General features: G+C 53.9%; 7 protein-coding genes across 7 annotated transcripts; 3 read left to right on the forward strand and 4 right to left on the reverse strand.

Annotated features, from left to right (window-relative positions):
- Positions 1-644: 644 nt before the first annotated feature.
- Positions 645-1,078, reverse strand: PG986_008316 (NADH-ubiquinone oxidoreductase B12 subunit family-domain-containing protein; the record flags this gene model as incomplete). Its single annotated transcript, XM_066844538.1, has 3 exons — positions 645-813; positions 884-988; positions 1,065-1,078. The coding sequence occupies 3 exons, from the start codon at positions 1,076-1,078 to the stop codon at positions 645-647; spliced, it is 288 nt and encodes a 95-aa protein (XP_066700650.1).
- Positions 1,079-2,165: 1,087 nt separating this feature from the next.
- On the forward strand, positions 2,166-3,856 carry PG986_008317 (sphingolipid C9-methyltransferase 1; the record flags this gene model as incomplete). Its single annotated transcript, XM_066844539.1, has 3 exons — positions 2,166-2,285; positions 2,380-3,503; positions 3,559-3,856. The coding sequence occupies 3 exons, from the start codon at positions 2,166-2,168 to the stop codon at positions 3,854-3,856; spliced, it is 1,542 nt and encodes a 513-aa protein (XP_066700651.1).
- A 1,543-nt stretch (positions 3,857-5,399) lies between these two features.
- Positions 5,400-6,962, forward strand: PG986_008318 (CCR4-NOT transcription complex subunit 7; the record flags this gene model as incomplete). Its single annotated transcript, XM_066844540.1, has 2 exons — positions 5,400-5,840; positions 5,901-6,962. 2 exons carry the CDS (start codon positions 5,400-5,402, stop codon positions 6,960-6,962), a joined length of 1,503 nt encoding a protein of 500 aa, XP_066700652.1.
- Positions 6,963-8,450: 1,488 nt separating this feature from the next.
- Positions 8,451-9,879, reverse strand: PG986_008319 (uncharacterized protein; the record flags this gene model as incomplete). Its single annotated transcript, XM_066844541.1, has 3 exons — positions 8,451-9,098; positions 9,173-9,718; positions 9,829-9,879. 3 exons carry the CDS (start codon positions 9,877-9,879, stop codon positions 8,451-8,453), a joined length of 1,245 nt encoding a protein of 414 aa, XP_066700653.1.
- A 1,012-nt stretch (positions 9,880-10,891) lies between these two features.
- Positions 10,892-13,106, reverse strand: PG986_008320 (pheromone receptor; the record flags this gene model as incomplete). The annotated part of the gene is made up of 3 exons (XM_066844542.1): positions 10,892-11,810; positions 11,888-12,419; positions 12,518-13,106. 3 exons carry the CDS (start codon positions 13,104-13,106, stop codon positions 10,892-10,894), a joined length of 2,040 nt encoding a protein of 679 aa, XP_066700654.1.
- Positions 13,107-14,478: 1,372 nt separating this feature from the next.
- PG986_008321 (uncharacterized protein) lies at positions 14,479-15,096 on the forward strand (the record flags this gene model as incomplete). The annotated part of the gene is made up of 3 exons (XM_066844543.1): positions 14,479-14,762; positions 14,888-14,976; positions 15,044-15,096. 3 exons carry the CDS (start codon positions 14,479-14,481, stop codon positions 15,094-15,096), a joined length of 426 nt encoding a protein of 141 aa, XP_066700655.1.
- Positions 15,097-15,635: 539 nt separating this feature from the next.
- PG986_008322 (uncharacterized protein) lies at positions 15,636-17,042 on the reverse strand (the record flags this gene model as incomplete). Its single annotated transcript, XM_066844544.1, has 1 exon — positions 15,636-17,042. One exon carries the CDS (start codon positions 17,040-17,042, stop codon positions 15,636-15,638), a length of 1,407 nt encoding a protein of 468 aa, XP_066700656.1.
- Between the last annotated feature and the right edge of the window lie 448 nt (positions 17,043-17,490).

Consider the following 17,490-nt stretch of genomic DNA (forward strand, 5'->3'; position numbering starts at 1 on the left):
AGCATCAGGGCCTGTTATGATGTGATGTCCATGTCAATCGGCGAGCCTTGCTTAGACTGACGTTGGAATGCGACTCATAAATACATGACCCGGCCGAGAAAGGCATGCCGCTAATGCTGCCTATGGGACTCTGATCGAGCTGGTTTTCTTCACCTTGAGGACTCTGATTGGCACAAACACAGCATGGGTATGGTGAGATGGAGTCCGAAGAAGGACAGGCTGACAATAGGTGTATCAAGATGTTACTTGTGGGTGGTAGGTTCGGCTTCTAGACGTCCTCAACCTTTGCACCAATACAACCTCAACGCTTCGTGAACAACACCCCTTCAGCAGGATGCTCTCAGGTCCAAAATATGAACGGGTCCAGCCAGCTTGGCTCATTCGTCGGGCTCAGAAGATACCCGGATATCAATCAACATCTTAGGGGCTATTTGATCGGCCCCCAAAGCAGTATTTTCCCAAGGGCGCTGAAGACAAATGGTGGGAAATTGTATGTTTTGTCAATTGAACCGTTGCCGTGGCCATTGGTTCTTGTTTTCCAGTTGCCCTCTTTGCTGGATGTTTAAAGATAGCAATATGTACAATGCTGCTACTGCTGCCGCCGCCCTGCATTCATCCTCGGCCCCTTGCTCGGTCTGCTCCTCTTAGTGGTGCTCCTCGCCGTGCGCAGCATCTCCGTGGTGGCTGTCGTTCAGGAACATGTACTCGTAGCCGCAGTAGGCGGCGAAGGCGACGGTGGCAATGCCGAGGCCGGGGAAGGCGCCCCGGAAGCGGTTGTATCTCGAGAACTGGCCGGTGTATCGCCACGCCTCACTGCAGACAATCCAGTCAACCACCGTATTCTCCCATCGCACTAGAAGTGGCACGATATGGTGAAACTTACGCTCGCTCCCAAGGGTCGTAACGGGGCTGTCCGGCCGAGTGGGCGAACTTTCTGACGTCGAAGCCGGTAAGGCTGGGCTTCTCGCCGTGGTGCGCTCGCAGTAACCTGGATTGGCATCAGTCAATTGCCGTCACAGATGATGCATGGCATATGCAATTGACATGGCAGAGAATCATCATACCGGGTGGGATACATGGTGGTGGGTTCAGTGGTGTGTGGTGCTGCAATGAAGCTATTGCGGGCGGCTGTCGCTCTCTTGCTTAACCTCTCAATCAATCAATCAATTGATCCAATCTCTCCAATGGCTGACTGCTCGCTTCGCTTGCCTGCTTGCTCCAAGCTCAGCTCGCTCCAAAAAAGTCCGTGTGTCAGCCTCAACTTAATTGGCTGTCGGCAAAGAGGGTGGGTTATCGTTCTTAGTCATCGGGTACACAGATACAAAGAGCTTTTCCCATTTTACCATGTCGTCCATCGGGGACGCGGGGCCCATGCACTTTCCGATGCTGCCATTCATGTTGAGTATGCGCACAGTACCTTCCGCGTAGTGGTACACGTACCTGGCTAGCAAACTGCAGATCAAATCAGATAATCGGTGTAGCCCCAAGTCCAAAATCTTATGTTGGATGGGATGCTCCAACTTCCAAGCAGCACAAGGGAAGAAAAAAAAAGCTAGGTTGGAGATCGGGGCAGGTGGACGTCAGATAGCTCCAGAATGCCTGCATTGCTGTTACTCGGTAATCTATCTCATCCGTTTCATGCTTCACGTCTCGAGCGAGCAGGCGAGTCACGATTTCTATGTGCCGACGCCGACAGCATAGCGACAGTATGCGAAAATGACTCGGGATACTGTATTATGCGGATCCCCGGGGCTTTGCGTACACGTACATCAACAGCAGCGAGCTAGTCGTAGTCGGACCCTATGGAGCTAGAGATACCACAAGCCCTGTCGCTTTCAGAGACTTGGGCCATGGCATGGAGACTGACGAAAGAAAATAAACGGTCTGGTCTGGCCTCTTCTCACGCCCTCCTTTATTATTTCTCCACGCAGGGAATCGTAAGTATTAATACCGCCCAATTAGCGTGAACAGGTGGTCTTTTCAGTTCTACACCTGCAAGCTCAGTTCCATTGTGCTTGCCGTCACGGAACCTCTCTCGTGGTGTGGTTCGATACAGAATTTCACCGCCTGTCAGCCCAGATAGAAGGAAGAAGAAAAAAGGCACTCCCATTCGAGCGCTGCGAGGTGTTTCTGTGCTGTCTGTTCCCCAACAACAACCCGCTATCATGGCTTCCGAGAAACGCCAGGGCGAGGAGCTCGAGGGCGATATCAACTTCATCGCAACCCCTCCCCAACCGCCGCCCAAGTTCGCAACCGGTGAGGACTGTGGCGTTGCAACCACCAACGTGTGTACCATTCATTCCCTTCACTCTACCGTACCCAGGCCGATTGGCGTGAATTGACTACGATAACGCCGAAACTAACACGCCCTACCCGCAGGTCGCCGCCATCCACAACCCTCCTCTGCCCGCAGAGGGTCCCGGCAATGAGTCCTTCTCCAACTACGCCCTCGGGGCGCTGATGCTGGGTGTCCCGGCCTTCATTGCCCGCAGCCTCGGCGGCGGCCTCAAGACCACCATTTTCTTCGTCATCCTGCTGGCCGTCCCGCTTCTGATTGCGTACTGGACCGTCTCTTCCAACTTCTCGCCTCGTATCAACGACAAGGTGAAGCTCCCCGGCCGGCCCGTCGAGTACTACATTACCTTCAAGAAGGACGAGGACCGTCTGAAGTGGAAGGGCCGCAACAAGATCCCCATGAAGACCTTCTACGAGATGTACTTCGATGGCGATGTCGACTTCAACGGCGACTGCCTCGAGGCCATGGAGTACCGCCACGATTGGTGCAACTTCGCCTTCACTTGGGCTCTTTTCCACTTCATCTTCTTCGAGTTCGCCCCCGATGTGCTCTTCCACTCGCGCCAGCAGGACGAGGAGCAGATCCGCCCTAACTATGACCGCGGTAACGACCACTACTCGTTCTTCCTCGGCCCCCGCATGGTCTACACCTCTGGTATCTTCTCCGACCTCACCCGCGAGGAGACTCTCGAGGAGATGCAGGATAACAAGATGGCCATTGTCTGCGAGAAGCTTGCTCTGAAGGAAGGCGAGACCATGTTGGACATCGGCTGCGGCTGGGGTACTCTCGCTCGTTTTGCCAGTGTCAACTACGGTGCCCACGTCACCGGTGTTACCCTCGCCCGCAACCAGGCCGCTTGGGGTAACGACGGTCTCCGCCGCGCCGGTATTCCCGAGAGCCAAAGCCAGCTTCTGTGCATGGATTACCGTGACATCCCCGACCGCAAGTTCAACAAGATCTCCCAGATTGAGATGGGTGAGCACGTTGGTATCCGCCGCCTTACGACTTTCTTCCGCCAGTGCTACGACATGCTCGAGGATGATGGTGCCATGTACGTCCAGCTCTCTGGTTTGCGCAAGGCCTGGCAATACGAGGACTTCATCTGGGGTCTTTTCCTGAACAAGTACATCTTCCCCGGTGCCGATGCCTCCACCCCGCTCGCCAACTACGTCGGTTGCCTCGAAAGCGCTGGATGGGAAATCAAGAGGTAAGCTCCACAGATCCCCAAAAGCACCCTCACTTTATGCTGATTATCTTTCCAGTGTCGACACTGTCGGTGTTCACTACTCGGGCACTCTCTGGCGCTGGTACCGCAACTGGCTCGGCAACGCCGAGACTATCAATGCCAAGTACGGCCAGCGCTGGTACCGTATCTGGGAGCTCTTCCTGGCCTGGTCCGTCATCGCCTCGCGCCAGGGCAGTGCTACCTGCTTCCAGATTGTTGTGGTTAAGAACTTGAACGCCAACCACCGCATCAACGGCTGGGCCTCTCAGTTCGGCCTTTCTGGTGCCCTTGCCGCGGCCCGCGCTGCTGGCAAGGCTGTCTTCCCGACCCAGTAAATCATGGACATGACTATATGCGCATATGACTTTATGACTACGGTCTCTCAGGCAACTTTGTCGGGGACCGAACGCTTAAAGTGATGAAAACGCTCAGAAACACGCGAAATCAACTATAGAAAGCCCTTTAGGCGTAGATAAGGGGCAGCCGTGTATAGAGACTGGAGTGACGTTGGGCTGCTTGCCAGACAGGCAGGTCCCAGAGAAGATAAAAGACAACCGGGGCGCTCCAGATGGTGGCGGCGGTGCTCGGTGACAAGCTGTTGGTTCCTAACAAGATATAATTAGAGGAAGATGAGCTTGGGCATAACCTAAGCGGGACTGTGTTTTGGAAGCCTGAAATGGTCAAGTAAGGGTTGCTTCCAGTGGACCGTCGTCAGGACCACAACTTGTGGACACAAGGGTTGATATAGGAGAAACTGAATACAGTATTCACCCCTGTAACTGCAAGTGGTAGAAACTGCTTATATGGTGAAAACACATAACCCGTACGAGGGAGGTCGTGGTCGGCACTCGTTAATTCTACAGGGGAATAGAACAGCACGCGGCCTACTATAAACTGCTTATGTAACAAAAACTGCATAAAAAAGTCGAGCCTAACTCACTTGCAGTTACAGGGGTAAATACTGTACGAGAGACAGTGGCTTTCAGCCTCCACACCGAACTTGGTATTTGCTTCCCGGTCAGCACTGATTGATCACATTCGTAGTGGCTTTTCCTGGTGCTCAATCTTGGACATCCAGGCATGTACTTTCTTTACCTCAAGGACTGACTGTCTGATTGGATAAGACGGGCTGGCCAATGGACTGATACGATGGCCGCTATAGAGTTGTGGCTCAGCTGCCCCGCGCCACGGCTGGTAGCACGGGCCTTGGAACTCGCTCACGAGGCTGGTGGGTTTCTGGCCTGGGATTCCCAAACCAATCGACTTCACCCGCTCTCCATGTGCATTCACGTTGTCCAGCCTTGAACGAGTGACCCCGATTGTATCGCCAAAGCAGCTGCATCCAACCCTTGCGCATACCTCTCTTTCATCCTCCCCACATCCCACCTGCGACCGACGAGACGAAAAAAAAAAGACAGCAACTACCACGCTTACTTGCCATCCTAGACGGGCACACACGACACACGTTGATTCCGCCCCGTCCGTCCCTTCTACGCTTGCAGTTGCAGACACACCTACCTGCCTGCCCAACGACAGACCAGACCCACCTTCGACCATCCAATCTTCAGCTCGAACCGCGATCCGGACAGCTTGACTCTCAACCCAAGCTCACCAGTGGACAACAGGCTGCTCCTTTGGCCTGTCTATTCTTTTACAACTCGAACGGCCCAGGCAAGAATCCGGCAGCATCTGGTCAGACAAACATAGCTTTGTTTTATCTTTATCCATTCTGGTGGCGGCCCGCGGCTACGGCGACTTCCATGACGGACAACCCTCTCGCCCAAGGGATGAAGAAGCTATTGCGAATAGGATAAAAAAGCAATTCAACACCACAAAAAACACGTACATGCAGTACTCTTAGCGAACACCTGACCGACCATGCCCCCTCAACCTCCCTCACGGTTCCAAAATGGACCACCCGCCATCTCCCCGTATACCCATCAGTTCCCCTCCCACCCCTCCCAGTCGCACCAACCACCGTCGCTGGCGGCTCAAGGCTACCTGACTAATCCTCAGCTGAGTGCCTTTGGCGCCGCAAACGGCATTGGCCTGGGATCGGGAATGGGGGCCAACGCAGGCTTCGGTGTGGGTGGTGACCAGACCGGGCTCAACAGCCATGCCGCCCGGATGGGGTTCGCCCATGCCGCGCAATTACAACAGCAGCAGCACCCCCACCAGCAGTCTCATGTCATGGGCGGCGACCACTCTACACGGCAGGCTGGTAACAAGAGCCGCATACGAGACGTGTGGCGGAGTAACATGGAGGACGAGATCGGTCTCCTCCGGGAGTTGATCGATGACTACCAATATGTGGCCATGGTGAGCAACTCTTTCAACTGTGTTTGAGCGTGGTAGGCTAACGATACACGTCTCCAACAGGACACGGAGTTTCCCGGTATTGTAGGGAGGCCCATGGGGAACTTCATCGACAAAAGCGATTACCACTACCAGACGTTACGAGTAAATGTGGATATGCTCAAGATAATTCAAGTGGGCATAGCTTTATTCAACGAGAAGGGCGAAACGCCGCCGAGCAAGCCCACGCAGGAAATGCTTCAGAAGAGACCGTACATTAGGAAGTACTTCGCAACTCACGGCAACCTACCGATTGCATGGCAGTTCAACTTCCGGTTCGACATTAATAAGGACATGGCGAACCAGAGCTCGATCGAGTCACTGCGCGAAGCCGGCATCGACTTCGACCGGCTGGAGCGCGAGGGCATCGTATCAAACGAGTTTGCCACCCTCATGACGACTTCGGGGCTGGTTGGACTCGAGGAAGTGAAATGGCTATCGTTCCACGGTGGCTACGACTTTGGCTATTTCACCAAATGCCTCATGGACCAAGAGCTCCCCAACGATGGAACACGTTTCGACCATCTTATGAAGATCTGGTTTCCGACGACATATGACGTTAAACATCTCATGAAGTACGCCATCAAGCTACACTCGCTTGGTCGCCTTACCCCCAACGATCCTTCCGCAGGTGACATTCTCCAGCAATTCGAGCAGAAATCTGGTTTAGAATCGACAGCTGCGTCAATGAAGATTAAGCGTGTTGGCACAGCGCATCAAGCTGCCAGCGACAGTTTACTGACGGGCAAGATCTTCTTCCAAATACGCGAGAAGATCTTCAACGGGGACATTTCAGCAGACCATGTTGGCAAGATTTGGGGGTTGTCCGTGGGCGGTACAATGCAAATGCCCCTGTTCACGGCCAAGGATATGGCCAACGAGAAGGAGAACAACACCCTATCGCAAGGCAATGGTGGAACTGCCACCAACGGTCCGAGCACGCCCAGTACTGCTAGCGTAAACCTGGTGACGACACCGGCGGCGGCGCAGTCCCATAACACAAACGGGAACAACTTCCACGCCATGACACCAGGCAACGGCGTTGGCGTCTTCGGGGCGTTTGGGTCATACCTACAAGGGAGATAGAATAAGAACCAAGGTACCCCGCTTTATCGCCCACGACGGCGACTGCCGAGTGGTTCATGGCGACGGCCGGGTGGTTCATGGCGACGGCCGGGTGGTTCTTAGCCGGGAAGGGGGTCCAAACAGTTGACCAGGAGGACGGGTCGACCGAACCAACAATTGATTATTTGACAGTGCAGCGCGAAAGCATATGTGTATGTACCATTAGGTGAAATGAACTTTTTCAGGGAAAGGGCGGAAATAGCGGTTGTTGCTGCGCAGCCCCTTTTTGATCTTCGGCTGTTTTTTGTTTGGGAGGGGGTCCAATTGGGGAGGCCCCCGAAACATCAGCGGTCCGGAAAAAGGGGGCGGGGATGGAGTTGTGAATATAACGTCCTTTTCAGCGGTTACCTTTTTTTTTTTTGCTTGGCATTTCTCATGGCCTCTCCCTCTCTCTCCCGTTCTTGCTCTGATTTGATGGTGAATGGCTTCGGTGGAAGTTTTGTGATATGGTGTTGCTTCGTGGGATTGGATGATGGCACTCTGATTCTGACACCAAGTCTTTACAGGGCTTCTGGTCTTCTGTCTTTATCTTACCCCTATCTATCTAAACGGGCTTGTCTTTTGGTTGGGTATTGTGGCAAATGGTGTATGTGTAACATTTCTTCATAAAAGGGTGTCTATTATGTGATTTCAAATATCTGGCTTCTTGCATACTGGCATTTAGGAGTATATGATTAGTAATTTCTACTACCATATGCATGCATCTCTTGGGCTGGCTATTAGATATATGCCTTGATATCCAGGCAGGATACGACTCTTGGCAATGATGGATGCTGAGACGTCAGGAGTAGCATGTCAGAGTAATCGGGAAAGGGGCAATGTACCCCTGAACCAGATGGGTATGCCCACCTAGGCATGTTGGTCCAAGGGTGAGAACTCCCTTATGTAACTTTCGGCCTGGCCAAGGAAGTCATGTATTCATTCGTGAACAATCATCGTCGCCGTTTTGGGCTAACCAAGGCAAGTGCGGTATCACGTATTCGAAACCAGTAGATTCAACAATGCATAGCGTGTTTGATTTCGCTAGAGTAATGCCCCTGAAACATAACTACTTTACACTGATGGGCCGCATTGGCCGCCCTTCAGGAGATACAAGATGCGATAAAGAAATAGTGGAACAATGGAAAGAACGCCGTGAGATGATGCCGATGCCCTTCCCCCTCTGTTTCCTCTCAACGCCATTCCAGTGAGAGTGTTGTGTTGTGCCGTTCATGTTGCCTTGTGTGAGATCGTTGTGAACCTTGATAAACTCCATCCTCGCCTCGCCTCAGGAGAGGAGGCTATTGAACCGTGTGGTTTCCGTAACGCCGTTGTAACTGTAAAAGAAGAACAAGAAGAAGAGGAAATAGGTAGGGAGTAACAACCAGTTCGAAATATCATGTTTGTGGAATGGTGTGCTGCTACACCCCGTTGCGTCGCTTGATCACCGGGCCCCAACAGCACCAACGATCACGTGATGAAGACCTTCTTCAGCAGCTCGACCGGGTAGACCTGCCCCGTTCGCAGGTCCTTGACCTGGCCCTCCTGCAGGCCGGCTTTGCGGGAGTACTCCTCAAGGCGGGCCTTGCCGTAGGCGCGGTCGTTGGGCAGGAGCAGCAGGTCGTGCTCGACGTGGCTCTGGGTGTGGTGGGCGTAGGGGACGGCGCGGGCGAGCTCGTTGAGCTCGGTGCTGCAGATGGGGCAGACGGAGCTGGCCAGGCTGAGGCTGGTGGCGTGGGAGGGGGCCGCGGCGAGCGAGGCCGGGTGCGACGAGTGGCACGCGGGCGTCTTGAGGGCTGAGAGTCCTGACGAGAGTGCCATGTGTAGCAGCGGGATCGAGGGCAGATCGAGGAGTGTGTTGTGCGTTGTCGTGAAGAGTTCTGCTAGCATTTCCCACCGCGAGGGGGAGTACAGGGCCCGGTAGTCCGGGTAGCTGGCGGCGCGCTGCGGCGGCACGGCTAGAAGACCGCAGGCTTGGCGGACTTCCTTGGGGTGGGACGCTCGGTAGGGATGGAGGTACTTCTGGGCGTGCTTGATAGCCTCGGCGAGCTTCGTTTTTGTATATGGCCGTACCAGTTCGATATATTGCTGATAGCGTAGTTCGAACTCCAGGTTGCTCTGTGCGGCATGAAGTGTTAGTGACCCGTATTATGTTTTCCCCAAACTCGATTACGGGCGTTGGTTGAACTTACGTCCATCTTCCGCAGCTCCTTCTTGATATCACCGGCCGTACACCAGGCCAGGGCTTCGGTGACACTGCCGTTCCTCAGGCACTGACTTATCCTGCCCATCGTCTCGAACGTGTCGACGTCAACCAAGTCCCCGATGCCTCGCTCTTCTGCCAGCATGCGGGCGCTCGTCCCGTACCCCGACCGCAGCAGATAATCGACCAGCAGGCGGTCGAGCCGGGTGCGGCTCCAGACCTCGTATTTCACGTCCTCGGTGCTGTGCATGTCGTAGAGCTCGGCGAGGTGGCGGACGCGAGCCTGCTCGTGGCGGTAGAGGCGGGCCTCTTCGTCGGCAAAGGTGGAGAGCTTGCGCTTGACGCCCTTCATGCGGGCCAGCATGCTGTCGAGCGACTTGAGGACGTCGTCGGGGCTCGCCTTGCCGTTCATGGCCGACGTCGCCGTGTCCTTGAGGGTGTTCTTGACGAAGGAGCCATCGCGCTCGACTTCGAAGTGGGCGGAGCGGAAGTTCTTGCGGAGGAGCTCGAAGGGGAGGCGGAGGAGGGGTTGGTCCTGTTGTTGTTTATCATGGTTGCGCGCAGGTCAGTAAATGTTCTCGTTTCTTTGGTGGGCGTGCTTCTGTCTTGCAGGGACTTGGCTAGGGAGAGAAGGGCGCGACTTACGAGGAGCAGGTGGTTCTCGTGGTCGAGCTTTGCGTATTCGCGGTCGCCCATAATGGCGATTTCGACTGGCTTGTCGTCGTCGGCGAGCTGTGATCCGTTGGCGGCCTTTGGGGTTTGTTGAGGTTCTGTTTACGAACTTGTCGCGAGCAGAGTTTGGGCGGAAGGGGAAGATAGGGAAACAGGGTAAGCTCCCGAAGTCAGAGAGGCAGTTGTGTGAATTGACGTCGTTAGGGATCGGCAGCTAAAGGTCGCCGTAGTAGTAGCTCGACATGCTCGACGCTTGCAGCGCCTCGGGCAATCGGGAGCGCCGGTGGAGACGTGGGGTAACGGTTCAGGGATGTAAAGTACTTTAACTTGGGTACCCCCAGTGGGGAGAATGAACGAGATCCCTTAACAGTAGGTACCTAGAATATTCGGTACCGTAAAGGCCCAATACCCAAGATACAAAGTCATCTTCATTCGGAGTTGTCGTTACAGTCCTAGAGAAACTGTGACAGGTTCTCAGTCTTCACGTTGGTAAACTCCAAGGGGTTGGTTGCTTAAATACTATCTAGGATTCGGTTCCTTGCGTAGGTTACCATCAGCGGCAAATCATCGTTCCTCGTTGGTCTTTGCCGTACAAGTGGGTATCCCATTCCAAGCAGTCGGTAACCCCCTCTCTCACGCAGTTCCTTATGCATTTTGGGATATATGTAACTGATATAATGAAGCCTACAGTTGCAATTGCTTCGTATCATCGTGTTAGTTTGCACTGGTCTCTCCGGTGTGTGAACAGTAAGGGTGGCTGAATACAACAATGCCTATTGTGCTTTCATAAGGGGGCCCCTGAACTTAGTCATTAGGAAGAGCCATTCTCGTTGGATTACTGGCCAATGTAATGTAGGGGCCATGTAACCAAGTATCTAGTACGTACAAAGGAAATCCAAAGTCTCAAACGAAAGTTATCTCACCCCTTGCTAGTCTCCATTTCCCTCGAACTGGAGATCCTCACGCGCATATGTATCTAGGCATACCCTCGCATATCCACCGAAATAAACTCAACCATTCAACAAAATCTCCGGGCCTACCCAACCTGCCGCGGCGTGACAGGCACTCCGTCTTCTGACTTAGGCTCCGACTTGGGAACATGGAGTCCCGATAATGGCATCGCCGCGACCGGCGTCCGGGGCTCGTTGCCATCTTGCGCCGACTCGATGCGATGCATTGGCATCATGGGCCTTGATACGGCATAATAATTGTCATCGGAATCCTCATCGTCATCGGATTCCCAAAACCAGGGGTTCCCTCTCACCACCCTGGCCTTGGCCTTCCCCTTAGATGTTCCGCTTGAAGAAGCGTTCCTCATGGCTTTCTCGATTGAAGCCTCGAATGTGCTTTTTACTTCATTGGTGTCGTTGTTGCTGTTGTTGGAATTGTCGTTGGTATTGTCGTTGGTATTGTCGTCGTTGTTACCGTTGTCTTTGGTACCGTTGTCTTTGGTACCGTTGTCTTTGTTATTGTTCGCAATGGTGAGATCGTAAGGAGGGGGCCGAAGACTACTGCGGCGCACCAAGCAGTCACCGCCACCGTGCCGCGAGAACGGAGAATCATCAAAAAATGCGCGCCTATTGCTGCTACTACTACCTTCTTCGCTTGGATTTGATCCTGCGAACCGGACCCGATTCCCTTGGCTGCCGCTTTTGCGGAAAGTCTGCTGTATGCTCCCCGTCGAAGGTAGCCTCTCGCGAAGCTGGGCGGCTTGCTCCAGCAGCCTACGCATTTTATCGCCGCGATTCAGCGAGGAACCTCGTGGCGGTATGACGGGAGGGCGGTCGGGTGAGAATGACAAAGAAGCACGGGGCGGCACTGACGGGTTTCCGCTGGCCGAGACGGCGGCCTCGTGATTTCGGTTGGGTAGATTCGAGGGAGGTATGACTGTAATGGCTGGGAGGTTCGACGGGGCGAAGTCCTGCATGATGAAGTCGTGTGTGGGGGTATTGGGACTGGCAGACGTTAGCATGTGGTCTTTTCCAGACTCTATTAATCAGAGCGGGTAAGCAAGTAAAGCTGTACGATTTACCTTCTGGCAGTAGTCCCCAATGATATGGGTTTGGTACGTCTTTGACAATCCGTTTTCGAGCCCTCGTTAGTGCTGCTCATATTCCGACGGTGGTGTGCGGCCCCCTTGTCGCGAAGTGCCGGCCAACATTTTCCCAACCCCAGAGCCAGCGCGTATCTGCGATACGCCTTTATCGCATCCTTGGTCATGCCGAAGAACAGGACGATGGGGATCGTGGTAATAATCGGGATCCACGGCTGGTTCAGTGCAGCGAACGGGATCATCCAGCTGGGGACCAGCACGATCGAGTCCCAGGGGTAGGGTTCCTCGGTGTAATGGATGCGGTAGTAGTCGTACGGCTTGAAGGTGCCAGTCTCTCTGATGTTGTACACGAAAAAGGCCAACTGGAGTGGGACGTAGGGGACCAGGATCGACATGGACATCTGGTAGAGGCGGCGGCGAGTACGATTCGCCCGCTTGCCTGCTGAGCTATTGGTGCTCAGAGCTGCTGCGCTAGCGATCGATATCGCACGATACCGCTTCCAAGTCAAGACTGCAGAGATAGTCAGTACCCAATCGCAGTCGCTGGCTGGGCGCAACAAAGCAAATAAGGGTGAGAAAAGGGGGCTTGTTGCAAGAGGGGCTACTCACAGGCATAAGGCATAGATGCAAGCGCAAAAAGCACAGGCGGAGCACTATAGACGAAGAGTTTGGGCCAGCTGTTGTCATAGGTGGCCGAGCATCCGACCAGCGTGCCGATGATGTAGCGCTGCGCCAGATCGAACCAAGTGAAGGCCAGCTGGACGATAGGTATGGGGAAGATGATGAGGGCCTGGATCAAGTTGCGACGTCTCTTCTCCTGTGCCGACAAAGTAGTGACCCGCATCATTCCGACCTGTTCGGCCAGGTGCCGCATAATGGCGAAGATGGCGGCAGCGTAGATGGTTCCCAGCGGGCCCGCGAGCCAGACCTGCAGATCGCACCAGCCCTGGCCATCCCACCAGAGGCTCCAGCAGTCGTTGCGCCATAGGAGGGAGTTGATAATGGTGAACAAGTTCGTGATGACGACGCCGACGATGAAGACGACGGCCGCGAACTCGCCGTTGCGCAGCAGCAGGCGGAAGGGAACCCAGCAGAGCAGCGTGCCTATAATGGCGAAGAGCACGCGGCAGACCAGGTTGGCCTGCAAGCTGGCGCTGGTCGCCGTCTGGTTCTGTAGGAGAATGTTGGCGTCGGTCATTGGGGAACGGATTATCTTGGTCATCTTGGTCAGTTACCGTCGTTCCTATGAGCAAATGGTTTCGGTTGCGCAGCAAGACATTACTGTTTTGTATCTGACAGCCCAGAAGTGAGTGGCCAATCAAGGGATATCTTGAGAATTAATAAGTAGAGAAAGGGTTTTTGTAGGTGTTGGCCAAGAGCTTCTTTTTGGACAGAACACGACGTGGGCGAGGTAGAATAAGTCAGCACCCGACAGAGTTGTTTCACAGGTCAAGAGACGAGAAAGAAGTGCGAGTGATATGACAGAATGTTGTGATCCGTCACGGTACCGAATTCAATTTTGAATAGTGCTCAGTTTCTGTCTCCTTGCTGTCGTGATGTTTAGAGGTCTGGAGAAGCGTTGCCCCGGAGAAACAACGCTCTCCATAAACACCCAGCAGGACGACACCTACCTTAGGTACCTCTTGAAAGACCGTGCTGTAAGTTGGAAAGTTTCTCCAACCAGAGATACGGCTTTCTTGATTTATTTTCGTAGGTCACGGTTCTGCCCATCGTACAGGATGACAGGCGGCACTGTCATAACAGGCGACTCAACACATCCTATCTTTTGTAAGCTCACACTCCCGAGCGATGCTGCTCGTGTTGTCTTTTGACCTTTTGAGTCACGGTGACGGGCCATTACCCCTCCACAGCCGTGTACTTTGAGCTCGCACAAAATGTTCTTCGATGTAGTTCCGTCTCCAAGCATTGCAAGGGCGAGAAGCGTATCCAGTTGGTGAGCAACACGTGAATGTGGTAGAAAGGGGTCGTCATCAACCGGACCATGCCATTTCAAGTTTCCAAGTACAAGTGGCAAGGTGAGGGTCCAGATCGTCTGGTTCAATTTATAGGGCTGAAGGGGACATCAACGAGCAACTTGACGTTTCGACATGCAATTAACCCGTAACCACCCTTATGAGAGGTATATGCAACAATCTGGCTCGAGGAGAGGAGCTGCAGCATCAGCATGCATAATAACCCTCATCCCAATTTGGTGCGTTGGCCCGGGATGGGTTTAAATTAAAAAAAGAAGAAGAAAAAAAACGCGGTGCGATACCTAATGACAACGCGCCCGTCTTGCCGGACCCGAAAAGGACGAAGGACCCTGTGAAACCCAACGACTCCATTCGCATCGCCATTCCCGTTTCCAGCAAACAAGCTGCTGTACACAATCCATCCCGACTCCACCACAACTTTTCGGTCCCTGCTCCACTCCCAGCATATCGTCGCCGCCCATCTCCATAGTAACTTTTTCCCCTCCTGCTATTTACAGTCAACAGGCCAAGTCTCTTTTTCCAGAAAACCCTCCCTCCCAAACCAATTACCTCCACCAGCCCAACCCCGTCGCCAACATGTTCGCCGCCTCCCGCTTCGCCTCCGCCGCCCCCACGGCCACGCGCACCTTCGCGCGCGCCTTCAGCGCCTCGGCCGCGCGGCCCCGGGCCAGAATCACCATCATCGGCAACCTCGCCGCGACGCCCGAGGTCCGCCCCACGTCGACCGGCCGCGAGGTCATCGAGTACGCCGTCGCCTCCAACTCGGGCCCCAAGGACAAGCGCGTCACCAGCTGGTTCAAGGTCGCCAGCTTCGAGCCCGAGGGCCCCCGCCGCGACTACCTCACCTCGCTTCCCAAGGGGTACGTTTGACTGATTGAGTGATTGATATGATGCCATGTAGCTAGCTACACGAAGGAGGAGGGAGAGGAGGAGCTTGCAATTGAGGGGACAACAGAAATGCTAACTTGAGGATCTACGTAAACAGTGCCACCGTCTACGTCGAGGGCAACGTTGTCATTAAGTCCTACGAGGACCAGGAGGGCCAGGTCCGCTCCGCCATGAGCGTTTACCAGAGTATGTCTCCAGCAAAACACACTCGACCCTCGTTTGATTCCCCAGATTCTAACAAAAAAACTACCAGCCGACATGGAAGTCCTCCGCAGGCCAATCCAACAGGATGGCGAGGGCCAGTAAATACGGGCAGAGAAAAGCCAAGGATAGGACGCGCTCCAATATGCGTCCGTCTTTCGAAAAAGCTTTCTTTGAAAGCCGACAGAAAAAGACAGCCACGGGAAGCTATGTTGAGCTGGTGAAGGCTGTGTATACCTCAATGCTTGCGGCATCTCCACTCTTGGAAAAACCACGAACAAAAATATTCCCTTATGTTTCTTGCCCCTCCCGGCGTGTTGATGATTTAAGTAAGGGTGGCTCCGGCGTATTCGGGGGATCGATCGATACGAGCTCTTGTTGTACTATACCACATGTACCGGATGGAATGGGATGGAATAAAGACAGTAGTTGATACCAATGTATTTCACGCCAGGATCATGAACTCTGAAAACTCACATTCTTGTCTCCTACATATCCTTTGTTGTTGATCATAGGTCGTGCTGACCTGTAAAGCGCATGAAGGTGGGGACGGTAGTAATAGCTATGGATATTCCACCGGAGCCTAACATGGAGAGGGCAGCGTGATATGTATCATAGGGGGCCGTTTGCCCACATCCACGAGCTCAAGAAGCAACGGCAATCACAAGAGTAGTATCCAAAGTATCCTCGCCACTCTGCCTCCGCCTCTCCTCTTCCTCCTTCTCTCTCTTTATCCTCGCCCGCCTCTCCCTCTGCTTCTCATTGTAGATCCTCCTCTTCTCCTCCGGCGTCGTCTCCTTCCCCGCCCCTCCAGCCTGCTGCTTCTCGCGCTCCCGCCGGCGCCGCTTGCGGCCCTCTTCGAGCTGGCGGTTGTGCTCCTTGTCCTCGCGGAAGAGCGGCTCTGTCATGCCCGCCCAAACGGTGCCGCTTTTCTTACCGTTATTGTTGCTGCTGCGTCTGCGGCCGCGTTTTGGCGTGGCCGTGGCCCTGTAGTCCAGGCTGCGTTGAGCCATATCGTGCTGCAGCTGCTCTTCTTCCTCTTCCTTTTCTTCCTGGGATTTTTCTGGCTGCTGTTGGGGGACGTCTTCGTCGTCGTCGACAACGAGGTTGGCGGAATTAACCGCAGTCCATCGACTTTGATGCCTCTTCTTACGGACGGGTAGAACATATATGCTGTCGTCGACTTGCGTAGCATCAGGTTTCTCGTCAGTCAAGTTTTCGTCATCCTCGCGCTGTCTCTTCGGCGCCTTTCCTTTTGAACGGGCGACGCCCTTTTGACTGCCGTCTCTCTCATCGGAGACGAGGAGTTGACTCTGGCGACGCTTCTTGGGTGATGTCTTCGTCGGTTTCTCCACGGCATTCAGTCCGCCGGAGCCTCCTGTCTTTTGGCCGAGAGTGGGAAGGCGTTTCCGCCCAGACTTTCCAGCGGGCAGAGCAGCGGGCAGAGCAGCAGAAGAAGCCTTAACCTTCCCCATCGGCGGCAGTTTCACTTTCGCTTTTGGACTCTCCTCCGTCCTCGTCGGTGATGTACGATGGCCGCTGCTGCCAGATTGTTGAGACGAAGAAGGCGGCGGCAATTGCGATTCGTCATCAGACTGAGCAGACGAAGGAGAAGAACTCGGAACCAGAAGCACCCCGAGAGCAAACCTGGCCCTGTCAACACCATCGACATGTTCTTTTTCGTGGACGATATCATGCTGTGGCAAAGAAGGGGGTGATAGTGGAGCATCAGTATGACGAGGAGATCCAACATCAGGCCCAGAAACAGCCTCAGTCTGTTGCGGCGATGAAGCCTCTCCGGCAGTAAGCCCAGTAACATCCCGTCTTTGTTCTTCACCAGAGTTTCTGTGCCGTATACCCAAGCGGAAGGGGCAAGGCGCCGTCATGCTTTCGCCTGACATGTCGCAGTTCCCCCGACCCTGTTCTGTCGAATAGCCCCCTTCAGACAGCGCTCGTCTCTTGCTTGGGGGGTGAATTCCAATTCCGTAATGGTCCTCAGAGAGGCTGCGCTTTTTCCGAATCGTGATGTGACGATCACTCTGGTCTTCCATTTTGAGTGTAGGCGGCTCGAGAGTGCATGTAGTACAGAAGGGACTCCTGAGTTGAACTGCGGAGATGATACTCTATGACCTTGAGTTTTCAAAAAAAAAAAAAAAAAAAAAAAGACGGTGTTAACGAGCCTCTGCCACCTACAGCCTTTGAAAATTATTCACGAGACACCGGAGAAAGAGCTTGGCGGTCGAAAACTATATATCATTCCGGGCCATATAATAAGGTGACGGTGGTCCATGGATAACTCGCAACTCTATGTGACAGCCACTCCATCGTGGCCATTACCAAGTCTTCCCAGATAGAAGGGGAGTATAGGTCTCAGGTAGACACCAAATCTGCCATATTTCTCGAGCAAATATAAAAATCGACATATTCAGACTGTGTCGAACTGGGCTAGAACTGGAGCAAAACTAAATTCAGAATGCGCAGATTAATCTCGAACCGAAA

Source organism: Apiospora aurea, assembly GCF_038362705.1.
Source record: "Apiospora aurea strain CBS 24483 chromosome Unknown utg000005l_segment0_segment0, whole genome shotgun sequence".
In the NCBI taxonomy this organism is placed as follows: domain Eukaryota; kingdom Fungi; phylum Ascomycota; class Sordariomycetes; order Amphisphaeriales; family Apiosporaceae; genus Apiospora; species Apiospora aurea.